The sequence below is a fragment of the Sebastes fasciatus genome, chromosome 3 (genome assembly GCF_043250625.1).
Source record: "Sebastes fasciatus isolate fSebFas1 chromosome 3, fSebFas1.pri, whole genome shotgun sequence".
Taxonomy (NCBI): domain Eukaryota; kingdom Metazoa; phylum Chordata; class Actinopteri; order Perciformes; family Sebastidae; genus Sebastes; species Sebastes fasciatus.
Genome location: NC_133797.1, coordinates 9,507,361 through 9,521,991, shown reverse-complemented (window position 1 = coordinate 9,521,991; position 14,631 = coordinate 9,507,361). Strand labels below are relative to the sequence as shown.

General features: G+C 41.5%; 1 protein-coding gene across 2 annotated transcripts in view; it reads right to left on the bottom strand.

The window, feature by feature from the left end:
- Positions 1–14,631, bottom strand: part of dnah6 (dynein, axonemal, heavy chain 6) — a 91,003-nt gene that overhangs the window by 32,014 nt on the left and 44,358 nt on the right. For both annotated transcript variants that reach the window (XM_074628798.1, XM_074628797.1), the window contains exons 45-58: positions 13,517–13,648; positions 12,902–13,073; positions 10,572–10,718; positions 10,363–10,436; positions 10,119–10,273; positions 9,461–9,692; positions 9,193–9,345; positions 7,499–7,639; positions 5,575–5,817; positions 4,395–4,562; positions 3,977–4,212; positions 1,457–1,601; positions 1,076–1,192; positions 465–588 (exon numbers count right to left, since the gene is read on the bottom strand). In XM_074628798.1, coding sequence (XP_074484899.1) covers positions 465–588; positions 1,076–1,192; positions 1,457–1,601; positions 3,977–4,212; positions 4,395–4,562; positions 5,575–5,817; positions 7,499–7,639; positions 9,193–9,345; positions 9,461–9,692; positions 10,119–10,273; positions 10,363–10,436; positions 10,572–10,718; positions 12,902–13,073; positions 13,517–13,648 — 2,239 coding nt within the window. The remainder of the gene's footprint in view (positions 1–464; positions 589–1,075; positions 1,193–1,456; positions 1,602–3,976; positions 4,213–4,394; positions 4,563–5,574; positions 5,818–7,498; positions 7,640–9,192; positions 9,346–9,460; positions 9,693–10,118; positions 10,274–10,362; positions 10,437–10,571; positions 10,719–12,901; positions 13,074–13,516; positions 13,649–14,631) is intronic.

Sequence of the window (14,631 nt, the reverse complement as noted above, 5' to 3'; positions counted from 1 at the left end):
TTTCATTCAATACATCCAACTTGCATCATTAAATACTATGCAGCAGTAAATGTCGTCGCAGTGAGACAAAACCTGACGTTTATTTTTTTCTAACGTGTTTTTAGATGAAACGGACGAGCACACTGAACTGCAGATTGCAGAGTGTGTTTACTGCTGTGACCACCAGCAGCCCTCGTCTCATGTCATGTTGCTTTTTCACAAGTCAGCTGACTAATTTGCTTAATCTTCACAGGTCTTTAGACCGCATTGGAAACATAGACAACGGTGGGCTGAAGGAACCTTTTAGCTCCTTGAAAAGTAGTTCCAGAGGCTAAAAGTCCCGGGGGAACTTTTGGTGGAAACCCAGCTTAAGTAACAACTTCTTGGTAGAATTTCTTCCACCTCATATAAAATATACAGTAGCTGGGCAGTTAAAAACTCAGGAAGAGTTTAAAGAGGTAACATATAAAGGGCACAACCCATACCCAAATCCTCCTTCTCATTTATGCTGCTGTCAAACTGCTCCTGTAGGACTTTGATCTGGTTCTCCACATCCTGAAGCTTTTGTTGCTTCTCCCTAAGGGTTGCCATGGTCACATCAAGCTCGCCCTGTTGGAATAGAGGGAGAAAGGGACAGAAGAAAATACCATTCATGTTTTAGAGAGTCCATTTATTAATTCTCAGTATTTAGTCCAATGCAGGGCAATCCTGAGCGAGACTGAGAGAGAATCGAGAATAGGCTGGTGTTCAGTGGAAGGAAGCTTCGATTGTAATAGACTTGAAATTGAACACTAGGACCGCCATAGCCCACGCCATTTAACGTTGTGCCAAAATTTGAATTATTCCGTAATTTTTTATATGTTTCCTTCCTACCCTGACTTTTCCTAAATACCTATTCTACACGTCTGTATTGTCCGTAATGACAAAATAACATTTAAAAAACCAAATAGATGAGTTTTGGAGTTTTTTTCATTACAAAAGCCCCTTTAGTTACCAGGAGTATTGCCGAATACCGTCAGTACTCTCCTCCGACAGCCGAATGATGCATTTGCATAATTGCAGTATAAGCGCACTGAGAAGAGCCCATGTTACTGACCTGCGCTTTGGCCAGTTTTTCTCTCTTAGGGCCAACTTCTTTGAGGACTCTGGAGTAAAGATCCATTGCTCTGACCCACATGCACATTGATCTGCAGGCTCTGGATACCTTCTCCACCTAACAGCAGCAACAAAATAAGGAATTATTAGTAGCAGCTATACGGTTTTATGTTCCATAAATTATTGACAGTTTAAACCATCACAAAATCTACATACCATAATGCCATAATCAAAACATAAGCATTTATTTACCATTCGAACTCTGGCATTTTCAAAACTGCCAACGTGTTTTAACTCCAATATTCACAACAATCTGTTTAGCCCTACTCCAAAAAAAATCTGACTGACATATCAGAGTATTTGACATGAAATACAAACAGACCTTCTCAGGTATGAAATCAGGGTTGTTGATGTATTTTTGCAGTTTCTGCAGGACCTGAGGCTTGATATTATCCTTGTCAAAGTCTGTCAGACGCCTAAGGAAATTGGCATCTCCCAGTACCTGCTTGGCACCGGCCCAGTCCGGTCTGTAAAGAGACAGACATGTTAATGAGGAGTTGTGGTAAAAAGGGGGCCTAAGAAAATTCTAATAATAATAAACATTATATAAATACAGTATACATTATGCTGGCTTTCCGATAGTTGTATTATCACTCTTTCCATCCACCACTATTGGTTTTGTGTTATCAGTCCTACTTGTATTAGCTATTACAGCTGCTAGACTGCTTATCTCTCTCTCTCTCTCTCTCTCTCTCTCTCTCTCTCTCTATCTATCTATCTATCTATCCCCCCAGCCGGTCTCGGCAGATGGCCGCCCGCCCTGCGCCCGGTTCTGCTCCAGGTTTCTTCCCAGTAATCGGGGAGTTTTTCCTGGCCACAGTGCGCTTGGTGGATCCTGTTGGGTCTCTAAACTATGGTGTACGGTCATAGACCTGCTCTATATATAAAGCGTCTTGAGATAACTTCTGTTGTGATTTGACGCTATACAAAAATAAATTGATTTGATTTGATTTGATTATATTGCACCTTTCAAAACAGCAGTTACAAAGTGCTTCACAGCTAAAAATAAAATACATAATAGTACACAGCATGGAACACAATTTATAAAACGGAAGAAGATACCCAACAATAGAAGCAATATAATATTAAAAAAAAATTAAAAGACAAATAAAACCAAAAACCAAAGGATTTGCAAGCAAGTTTTTAAAAGTTAATAATAATAATAATAATAATAATAATAATAATAATAATAATAATAATAATAATAATAATAAATGTGTGTGCATGAGTGGCTTAATTTATATGGGAAAAAAATATGTTATGTAAACTTTTTTTCAATTTGAGTCTGGCAGCAAAGCACATGATAATGTAAACTACTTTAGGTTATGATATTGTAACTAGAATGTACAATATAATAACATAGTCTAAACTATTAACAGACATATTGCACATTCATATTCATGTAACTTCATAGTCATAATGCTAAGTCAGTGAAAGCTCTACATAGTGCTAGTGTGCTGTGGGCCAAACAGTAGGTGTTAAAACGTTAAAGTAGATAGGCTATTGGGAAGGATTGGATTTAGTGCAGCAATGCTGTAGATTAATAACTGATGAAATTTAAGGCTTGACAGAGGGATCCGTGCTGAGTCATGAGATGGTAGGCTTATCCCTCTGGATGCTGACTACAAAATATGTAGGATTAAAGAAATAAGCCAGAATTTCATACTTTTGGCAAAGTGACTGCAAAACAGCTGAGAAGATTGTGATTATGATGATGATGATTGTTTTTGGAATTACTAAAATGATGGGGATACTAACTAGGCTGAATATACCATTCATGGCAAGTTGATGATGGTGGCTACAGTGGTGATTTTGATTATAATGATGGATCATCATGATTAATGGGAAGAGATCAGGATGCCTGATCAACCTTTTTTGGGACACAGACTGGGGTGAATGCATTTTCCTGTTTGGTATCGTTTCTTTCTCATCTAGATTGGCATTGGATTTTTTTCAGCGCTTTACCTTGCCGTCACACAGCACTTTCCGATGGGGAACTGAAGCCGTTACATCCATTTATGCCCTCTTCAAAGCCACCAGACTCCATTGACAAAAACAGTAATTTTGCCTCGCAGAACAAAGAAGTTGCTGGTCTACCGCTGCCTCGATCTGTCAGTTTGTTTGTGTTTATTGTGTGTCTTTTCTGTTTTGAAGGGTTAGTTGGGATTCACAAGTCTCCCAATAACTCATACAAAAAAGCTGATCGAGGCAACAATAGACCAGCAACTCCCGTGTTCTGCGAGGTAAAATTATTGTTTTTGTCAAAGGAGTCTGGGTGCTTTGAAGAGAGCATTGATAACAGCTGTCTAATAGCAAAGTACAACGGTGGAAATATTCTAAATATATCGTACACTGATGTTGATTTTTTTGAGGTGAGCCTTTTTGTTAGGTGACTAAAATATATTTTGCAGCGGCTCCCGTCCTCAGCGGTACATTGCTTTGCTACTGTGTTGGTACTCTTGTCTGTTTCTCCAAACTGGAGGCGTGCCGACCGTCATCTACTGTAGGTAATAAACTGATGGATAAGTACCTCATACAACCCCACTTCAACGCAACCTAACTATCCCTTTAATGCCTGGTCTGTCCTCCATGCTATTATGACTTTATTATGAAAACGCCCTATCAAATCATCTGCCATCCCTAATGTGATTGCTTCTTAAATAGAGTAGTTAGGATGTGATAATTAGTGAGAAGTGTGTTTGTAACAATGGAATATCAACTAGGGAGAGATGGGCATTTTTATGTGATAGGAGAGGCAGAGAAACCTCTCTAGTAACACATATACTGTATGAGGAAGAAAAGTTCTTTAGAGAGAGAGAGAGAGAGAGAGAAGCACACTGACTTGCAGTTGAGCAGGATGCAGATGGCCTCCATGACGGTCATGACCAGGTCTGGGGGTTTGGTGAACACCTTGATCTCAGAGATGTCAGCCTTTTTGAGAGAATTAAGGGCTTGAATGGCACCCTCCAGGGCCGGCAGTGCCTCATCCAGGTCCCTCTGGGCATCATCAGCTATGGCCTGTGTGTCTTCGGCTTTGACCTTGGACAAAGCCTCATCCTCTGTCACTACTTTACGCACCTGTGGAATGGATATTGTTTGGATGATACATACATATACAGTACACTACAGCAAAGTTAAAAAAAAAAGGTCTCATGATTTTTCAGCACCTCATAGTAAACAATGGACACACTTTTGAAAGTTCTGTGTTAATATAACCTTATCTATTTCTCACACAAACGTACGCACGCGCACATACAGACCTCGTCGGCGCTCTCCTGGTCTATAGCCAGTTTCTCCATGAGGGCGTCAACATCAATGGATTTTTGTTTCAGGACTGGCTCCAGAGCAGACAGGTCCACTTTCATTTTGTCCACAAGCTCATTGGTCTCCAGCAGTTTGGTCAGACCGTTCTTCACACGATCCCTGGCCTGTACATAAACACCCCCAAACAAAGATTTATTATCCATATGCTACATGCAGACATAATCTACAAAATAAAAATGCAAAAAAATATATATATATTTCAGTGCCACAACCACAAAGGCCCTGTTCAGACCTGGCATTGACATGCGTCCTGGGTGATCCGATCACAAGTGGACAGCTCAAAGTACAGGTGTGAACGCACTCAAGACGCATTGAGGACGCATTGAGATCTGATCGCTCAGACCACATTCTGAGGGGGTCTGGGCCACATATGGCCACATTCTTTTAGCAGTATGTACGTGAATGTGTCCTGGGCCACATTAAGGACCGCCTACTCAACTGACGTCCCGCTTGGATCCGCGACATCTCACTCCGCTCCTCATGTGAACAGACACAAGCACTTGTCTGCATCACGGTAGGAAATGGCTTCTGTGCTCTACTGTATCCTGTCGGTACAAATGTATTTTCTTTATAGGCTATAGCAACATATTAAATCAGACTAGGTACAGGAAGTGTATCATAATCATACGGTGATGTGTCTGTGTTTTTGTTCCTGTGCTCTGCACAGAGCTGACAGTCGCTCGCCCGCCCACCCGCTCGCTCTCATTGCCAGCTCTGTAGCTCTGTGTTGGCAGTAGACAATAACCTCATATATCAATGTGAATAAAAATGTACCCAAATTCATGAATATGTAGGATATTACGACTGATTTTCCTGCAATTTTACGTTGCAATGTCTGCTGTATTAGCCATGTGTTTACTACATGTTTATTTGCATATAGAGCGGGGATTAGAGATCTAATCACAAGTGGTAACTCAAGATGCATGTGGAGATGCATTCTAATGCCAGGTGTGAACAGGGCCAAAGAAGCTGATCACAGTGAAAAATATTCACAGTTACTACTAAACACCAGCTAGAGCAAGCAACTAGCTGTGATTTCCTCTTCAAAGTCAGGTAAAGATTCATCACGACAACTCATCACTTGTACTGATAATTGCTCGTAATGGTCGAACTTACAAGAACCAGCTGCTGTCTCTTCTCCTCCAGCATGGATAGGTAGAGGTTGATGAGTTCCAGGTAGGAGGTAGGTGTGGTGTAGTATCGGCGTCTCAGCTCCGAGTAGAAGCGCTCAGCCATGTCAGTGACGCTAACGTGTATCTCCACACACAGGGCTGAGAAGCTTTGCTTCAGCTCCTCACTGCCAAAGTCCACATTCTGGAAGAAGGCCTGAGAGACGGAGAGCAGCGCCTCACGAGGCCACTTGGCACCGGGGAGGGGGGGTAACGGGGAAATGAGGAAAGGGTGAGATAAGGATTGCAGCGACTGAGTTTTAAACAACTGAGTTTTAAAACAAAAAATCAATATGTTAAAAAAGGACATTAATGGATGGATTGAGAGCCATAAACTGCAATCCTGAAGAGCAGGTGAAGAGAATGGTGGATGAGAGCGAGGATGGTTGTAAAAAATGTAATAAGAAGAAAGAAGGGCCTGGGAAATGATGTCAGAGTGGAAGAGAAATTACATTTTGGGTATAGCTGCCGGGAACATGTTAGATAGATTGAAAGAAGAATGATTCTGTAGACTGGTTCAAGACGAGGAGAGTGATACATCCTAACAAACATGTAGACGATCCTTATAGTCTGTGTGTACCAGCTAGAATAATTGTATTTATACTATACCATACTTCTATGGCTTTCTATGTATAATAATTACATAATCTTTAATTGACCCTTCCTAAGACTACATCTACACTAATACGTTTTCGTTTTTAAATGCATTACTTTTGCTACGTTTATGCCTAGCGTCCACACTATTCTGGCATTTTCGAGCCCCTAAAACGGAGACGTTTGAAAATGCTGCTGACCCCGTTTTAGTTTTAAAACTCCAGGGTTGTGTTGTAGTCTGGAAGGACAGAAACGGAGACCTTTGAAACGATGACGCAGACACCTACGTTCGCTTTTTGATTGGGTCTTATCAGTCATCGACCACCTGTGGTTGATTTCAACAAGGATAATGAGTTACGAGTGTTGCTGACCTTGTTGTCTATGCTAGCAGATGTTGTGCAGTTAAATTCTGTATTTTATAATGCTACTACTGCCTACATGCACAGGAGGCAAGCTATTATTCCAACGCTTTGCATCAATTCCTGTGTCCAGCGCTGCTTCCTGTTTACACCAGCACGCGCATGCCCAGTGTACGAGAAAGGTCATGTGATATGCGTTTTCAGGTGTGGTAGTATGGACGGAGATTAATTCTGAAACGGCCCTAAAACGCTTGCACGCTTTTAAAATGCCGTTTTAAAACGACAATGTATTACTGTGGATGTAGCCTGAGTCCTGCCTCATTTCACTCTGTGCTCCAAAAACAGTTGAGCAAGCTCGGAACCCGGCAAAGCCTCGGTCAAATGTTCCCTTTCCTGTTGGGTTATACTGGGCTTATAAAGGTAACATTACTATGTAAGTCACATTACATTGGTGTCACAATCTTCACGGATACATTACATTGTATATAGTCACAGTTACTACGAGGAACTTTCATTTGGTGTTGATTTTGGCGGTCCCTGTGGACAAAAGTGGTAGTGTTTCCGAGCACCAGATTCCCTTTAGAAAACCTCTCATTTTACTGCAGCAGCAGGGTCTGACAGTCTGCCCCGCGCCGTCCTGGTTCCCCCGTGCCTCCCTTCCCTCCAGCGGGCGCAGCAATAGTTCCGAGTTCTGAGTTTCTGTTGAATCTGCATGATTTCGTCTGAATTCATTCCTTTGTTATCTATGTTTCGTGCTGCCCAGAAGTTTGTTGAAGAATGTTTCTTTTTGTCAAGCTTGCCCAACCTAGTAACAGTAACTAAGGGGGGCGGACTTAGGATCGATCAATGTCACAGCGCTAAACCAAACAGAGTAATTATATATGACTAGGTATGGCAAAAAAAAATGTGTCAGCATACCTGCACAAACCAGTCGATGGTGCAGCAGTTTACCAGTGAAGGAAACATACGACAGCGGGACCTGAAGGCATCGCCCACCGGACTCATACACAGCACGATGTGGAGCTTCTCCCGTACACGAGAGATGAAATACTGGAACACCTGAGGGCCACACATGCAGAGATTGCATAATTTCGGGAGGTTTGGTCTCAACAGGGAGATAACATTAAAGGCTGATATTTTCTTATAGCTCGCTTGGGGACACTGACTTTAACTGACTGCTCTTGCCAAGACTCTGTGGTTATTTTGGCCCTTTGTGGGAAACATTGTGTATGTGTGTTGTTTCTGAAATTGTATGCACTTTCCTAACCCTTGTGCATTCCTTTAAAAAAGTTGCTCTGATGTCCTTAGAGGACAAAAATGTCTGCATCAAAAAATGTCCATAAAATGATATATTAATATTATTTTCCACTTTCAGTTAAATCTTTTTTGTAATCCTTTAAATGCCAGTTTGTTTTCATAATGCCACTGTTGTTAGGGGAAAAAAACACACACAAATGTAATTATTTTCTGTACACTAAATGCTAAGGGGAATTGTTTTTCACAGTCTGAGATATGTCAATGATTAGCAGCAACATTGATTTGGTGCTTTTCTATTTTTTGTGCAGTGTCAGATCTAAAAAGAAAAAAACCTTCCACTTGAGTTATTTTTTAACCAACTTCAGTCCTGATCATAACTACCAAAAATAATTATTTTTCAGAATTTTAATCCTTAATGCCAGTTTGTTAACATAATGCCACGGTTGGTTTTTTTTTAATGAAAAAATTGCATCAAACACATAATACAGCAGCAATAACCCTAGTGGAAACCAGAAAAATAGAACATGTTTGCCCCATAGACAATGAGAAAATGGCTCAATCTGGTGGAAAATAGTAAAAACTACAATTTTGATGCCAAGGCTCGAGATTGAAAGCCTGATATAATAGAATGCATGATTTTATGCTGTAATGGCCGTGAGATCAAAAATTGTGGATTTAATGGGTTTCAATGGGGACATTCTAAGTGTCTGTATTTTGGCTACACGGTTTATTATAGACATATTATAGAAGCTTCCAAAACTTCCAAAATTGAAAAAAAACTGACACCCTTGCCAAAATGTATGCCATATAAACACAGCCAAAATTATCGAAAAATTAAAGTGAGATGGATGTAAGAGTGATGCATAAGAGGTTATCTTCTTTTGGCTACTGACAGCGTCATGATTTTATCTGAACATCTTAAACATTGGGTGGGCATATCTGGTGTTGTTTTAGGTTGGTTAATCCACATCTCTATGAAAGGAGCCTATGTGTTACTGTGCCAGGGAGGCCAAGAGATAGTCTGGCACATAACCTATTGCTGGCACATGTTAGATATACTGCAGATCAAATGTATGTTGAAGGGTCTTGAATATATTGTCTGCATTAATCGTAATGGTATGCTAAATGTATGTATCATTAATATATTAATATTTCCTGTCTTCATTTTTTTGTCTGTGTTGATGCTGCTGAGATGCAAGAACAATTTAAACTTGATCTGACAAAGTAATATCATCATCATCATCATCATCATCATCATCATCATCATCATCATCATCATCATCATATACTGTGCTACATTTGTACTGCCTGAATGAAGTATGTTTTCTACAGCAAGTGTTTGTGTCTGTGTGTACCTCATCCCTGCTCTCCTCACTGATTCCTGCCTCTTTGGCTTTAGGACGGGTGGCTGCTAGTACGTGTTCCAGCTCATCTTTCTCAAAAAGGTTGGGCACCTCGCCAGAGTTCAGCATGTTGTTGATATCCTCCAAAAACTCCTCCACCACAATCTACAACAGGAAATACAGAGTGGACACATCTAAGTATAATTTGATGTGCAAAAAGAAAATCTGCAGGCATCCAAATATTTATTATTTTTGTATCAACCAAGTCCTTTCATCATACCTGAGTATCGGTAAAGAGGAACACCATATCCTTGCCCTCCACACCCGCCATCTTGTAGAGCCTCCTCAAGTCTTCATGGAAGGTGTCATAGTTGTAGCCTCGGCTCAATTCGATCTCGAAGCAGCGGTACCCGCACATGTGGGATGCCAACCGAGTGAGTGACTGCTTGCCTGTACCTCCCACCCCCACTAGCAGGGCATTGCCTCTCTCCTGGCGAATCATACGGGAAATCCTAGAAGATAAGAAAAAAACATGTTGTAGTTATAAAGATAAAATACAGGTCACAGGTTCAATGACATGTGAGCCATGTATCCTTTCAGAGGGTATTTAAGCAAGACTAAACACTCATCTAAACATTTTAGAGTCTGCTCACCATCAGCAGCAACATACTGTATGTGCCATTTTATACGATACATCTATGCCTATTTCAAACACTAAATTGAAATTGCACCACATCGTTTTTCAACACGCAAACAGTACTTGAGCATGTCACAGTGTCTTTCTCGATGTTCCGTTCTCTAGTGTAACTTCTTCTTCGGTGTAACTTTCGCCTCACAGTTTGCACCACCTACAGCTAAAATCCATTAACCACCAGCTAAGAAGTCACCTAGCAAAAAAAAATCTGGCAATTCAGTGGTGCGAGTTTTCATGTACACACCTGGAGACATGCTCGACAGCGTCCTGGAAGAAAACCAGCTTGATCTCCTTGGAGAAGATCATGTTGTAATCATCGAGGTAGTCCTGGAGAACGGCCCGGATCTTATCCATGTCTGTCAGATCCTCATACAGACGGTCTTCTTTCTCTGCACCCACCTACAGGGATCATTAGATGAAGAGCAAAGGGAATAAATAAATGTTTTTGTAATTTATAAAGCATTTTTGATAAGAGGATAGAAACTGACCTTGATAAAGTCCCCGAATATGATGGGCTTGGTCACAAAGTATGAGGGCTCCAAGTTAATGCTAAAATATTTGCCTGGCAGAAAAGAAACAGAGAGGTAGTGCAAATGATGTAAATGGGTAGAGTGACACTTAGTAGTCCAACATGTGCAAGATTCAAGCAGTTTGTGCAGAGCGAGTTATTATCGGGACGGTCTTTGCGAGTTCTTACTGGCCATCTCTGAGACGATGGTGTTGAAATAAGTCTTATCCTGGCTGTTGATGAGTCGGTCGTGGAACACTCGCTGACACTCGTGGCAGAAGAGACGGAAGATCTGGTTCTTGTCTCTCACTTGACTCGACTCACACTGCAGTATACCTACACATCAAGAGAGGGAAAGATGTATGGAAGGGAGAATTCTTCAGTTTTTTCATTGTAAATGCATATGTAGGAGCAAAGTCCAACGACCTCAGCTGTGTGGTCATTAAGAGTATAATATGCAAGAATTTCCTGAAAAAAAATGTATAGACTGGTCCAAAAATAAACCCTCTCCTCTGCCTGGATTTACTCTTTTCTTCTTTTTGTGCTTTACTCAGGACGCTTCTTGGTGTCTGCAAAGTGGCTTTGTGCCCCACTTGGGGGTGTAACCCCCAGCCAATAACGGCGCGCAGGGTGTGCATCCCGTTCAGGTGGTCAAATGCCGCCGATTTGTCACGGCCTTGGCTTCTGATACCGACTCACAAGTCTCCCTTTAGCTCTGTCGGATACAAAGCGGCCGTATTTCACGGATGAGAACGGGTTGTGTTATGTGCATGTGTTCCAGTGATCCCCATGCTCCTCTCTGTGCTGTGAGTGCAGCTATGATCGATGTAGTTTAACGAGAGCAGCGCTGAACCACAGCCAGCAGACAGGAAACCTGCATTCATTCAAAATCCACAATTCTGAACCTTCTCGCAGGGTTATGCGGAGTTAGTTGTGTGTTTATTTGTGTTCTAGAACGTAATCGCCACCAGTTGACACCGACAACGGTTATTATTACCTTTAATAAATGATTGATTGATACTGTATTGTCATATACTTAAAACTTAAACTTTATTTTAATCGTCATATACATGCAACTTGACCTCTGCAATTAACCCATCCCAAACATTTAGGAGAAGTGAAGCATCCGAGGAGCAACTTGGGGTTCAGTGTCTCGCTCAAGGACACTTCCACATGCAGACAGCAGGAACCGGGGGACCAAACCGCCTACCTTGTGATTAACGGACGACCCGCTCTACCCACTGAGCCACAGCCTGTGTCTCTGAAAAATGTCTCTGAAAAATCTACAGTATATTTCTGCTGCTCAACTTGTGCAACTGCTTTACTTGTGGTTTGTAGAGAATGTGTAACATGCTGTTAAACAAACCTAACATTTTTCTATAGAGCCATATGAAGATAACTGCTGAGGATGATATGAAGGAAACAGTAAAAGACTTTGTGGAGAGAGAGACCATGTGATGTCAGCGATACAAAAAAATCGGAAGAGCGTGTGTCAGTTTATTACCCTCCCACCAGCAGCATGTATCGCTAAGGGGAACTGTGTGTTTGAGTAATGCTCTCTCATAGCAATGTTGAACAAGTGGTGTACAGAAAGCAGTCGTAGAAGTCACTTCAGCTCATCTTCACGCTGTAATGATGCCTGCTGGGTAAAGGAAGAGAGGGAGGGAGAAAAGGAAGGAGGCAGAGGGCGTGATGGTGCAGACGATTTGGGAGCACGAGGCTGAGACAGAGCTTATAAATGTTGGTAATGTGGCTTGAAAAGATAAATCACAGCCGTGCCCTCAAGCCTCAAAGATTTAGACACCCTCTGTATCTGTCAGTCTCTTTCAGCAAAGCTAAAGTTTAGTTTGCGCTGTTGAGGATTAGAGATGACGTACATGCTGTATGCCTGTGCAACACGTGTCCATATAGTACTTAACATTAAAATGCATCTTCAGTGATTTCTTTTCGTTGAACGCCTTATTCCGCCTCTTGTGTTTCAGTTGTATGCATGTTATCCTTTTCTCTCTCATATTTGTTTCTGAAACTCAATAAAGTACAAATCTGGCTAGACGGCCTACGAAATGATGTCATCCCTGGAGCACTCCAAAGAAGTTGTAGCGGGATCAGTCTTAAAGCTAGAGTAAAGATATTGGTATCATATGACACTAAAAAACCTAAGGAATCGATTGGTACTATACCATGTCATGTTAGCTTGTCGGCAAGAACGCTAAATAACAATCTAAAGTTACGCTAAATTTTGGCGTGGAAGAACTGGCATGGCCATTTTTCAAAGGAGTCCCTTGAACTCCCACCTCAAGATATGTGAATGAAAATGAACAGAGTGAAAACGTATTAGATAAAACAGATGTTGACAGACTGCATAATTTGCAGTTGAAAAAAGGTAATAAATCGCAAAATATTGCAATATATCTTATCGCAATACTCAGCATATCGCAAAATGTTTAAAATCACAATACGATCGTATCGTAGGGCCTCTGGTGATTCCCATCCCGAGAGTGCGTGTGCTCATGCCTTACCTTGGACGCACTTGGAGAGATCCCGGAGATTGAAGACATAGTGGGACTTGGCTGGAGTGGGCAGCAGATCTACACTCAAACGGTTGTAAATCTCCACAGCTGCATCCACAATCTGACCGGCGCAGTCCCTCACTGCCTGGGAAAACTCACTGAAGAAACCGCTCAGGATGGCCTGGAGGAAGGTTGGGAGGGAAAATGGATCATAACGAGCATGAAAGACGGAATTAAGTGTGATTAATAGTGGAGAGTGGGGTGAGATGGAGAAATGAGACAGAGAGAGAGAGAGAGAGAGACAGAGAGAGAGAGAGAGAGAGAGAGAGAGAGAGAGAGAAAGCGAGAGAACAAGAGTCAGTTATCATAGAGAGAAGTACATGTACATTATACATTCTGGCCACATAATATTGTTCCTGAACCAGTTAAGAACAAAATGAGTTATGATAAGCTAAAGCAGTAATATAATAATAACAGACATAAGGTCTAAGGAAAAGTAACTGTACGCCTATGTACAAGTGTGTGGAAGATCATTGATCTAGGTATGGATTTAAACTCATTCTCTCAAATCCTTCTTTGCGTATTGATGTGTGTGTCTGTCTATGTCTATGTGTGTCTCCTCACTTTGAAAATCTGCTTGAGGCTGTGTTCTGAGGGTGTGGGAAGACACAGCATGCTGAAGTGACGGATGAATCGGGGGGTGACCGGATTGCGCCCCCCTCCTGGAGGAGCACAAGCCGCGGCGATGGTCATATCCTGGAGGAGAGGAGAAAGAGTAGAACGAAAGTAAGGTTTGCCAAAAAAGAAAAGATGAACAACACGTCTCCCACTAGAAGTTTCATCAAATGTCTCTGACTAGAGAACTGAAATGGGACCTGCAGGACTCATCACAAAAGTTATTTTTAAAATTCATTAATCTGTAGATTGATTTCTTATTCAATATAATATAAGAGCCCAAGGTGACATCTTCATGTTGCTTGTTTTGTCCAACAGTCCAAAAGCTAGTCAATTCATAACAACATCAAATATAGGAAATCATGGAAAAGGTTTGAGAAGCTGAACCAGATAATGTTTTTAAAACTTTAACGTAATTAATTATTGTATATTAATGTTCTTTCAATCTACTAATCGATTGGTTGACTAACTGTTTCAGCACTAGAAAATATGTACTTTGACGCACACGGTAGCAGATGTTTAGCCTCTAGCTGGAAGAAATTCCTATAATGAAAGATGAGAGGCAATTTTTATTGGGCTTATCAATGTAAATGAATTGCCTTCTAGTAAACTGTATGCACATATATACAGTATCCAATAAAGTTTCAGTTCAGTTTGTCTCTCTCGCTTACCCACATGCATTTTCTCTCTATTTTAAAGGTGCAGTGTGTAGGATCTGGCACTATCTAGTGGTGATGTTGCAGATTGCAAACAACTGAAACTTCTCCCGTGTGCCAAGTGTGTAGGAGAACTATGGTGGCCGACGCAAAAACGTGACAAAAACGAATGGAGCCTATCTAGAGCCAGTGTTTTGTTTGTCCACTCCGGGCTACTGTAGAAACATGGCGGGAAGACCCGCCCCTGCTCTGCCTCTGATTGGCTGACTGACTGGCTTCTAAACCTAAACGCTAACGGTAGGTAGCCTAGCTATGATGCTAACCGGAGCTTCGGAGCTGCCGCGGCAGAGGAGAGCAACTCAACCATGGCAGCTCTGAAGGCAGGCTACCTGGTCCGAACACCGGTAT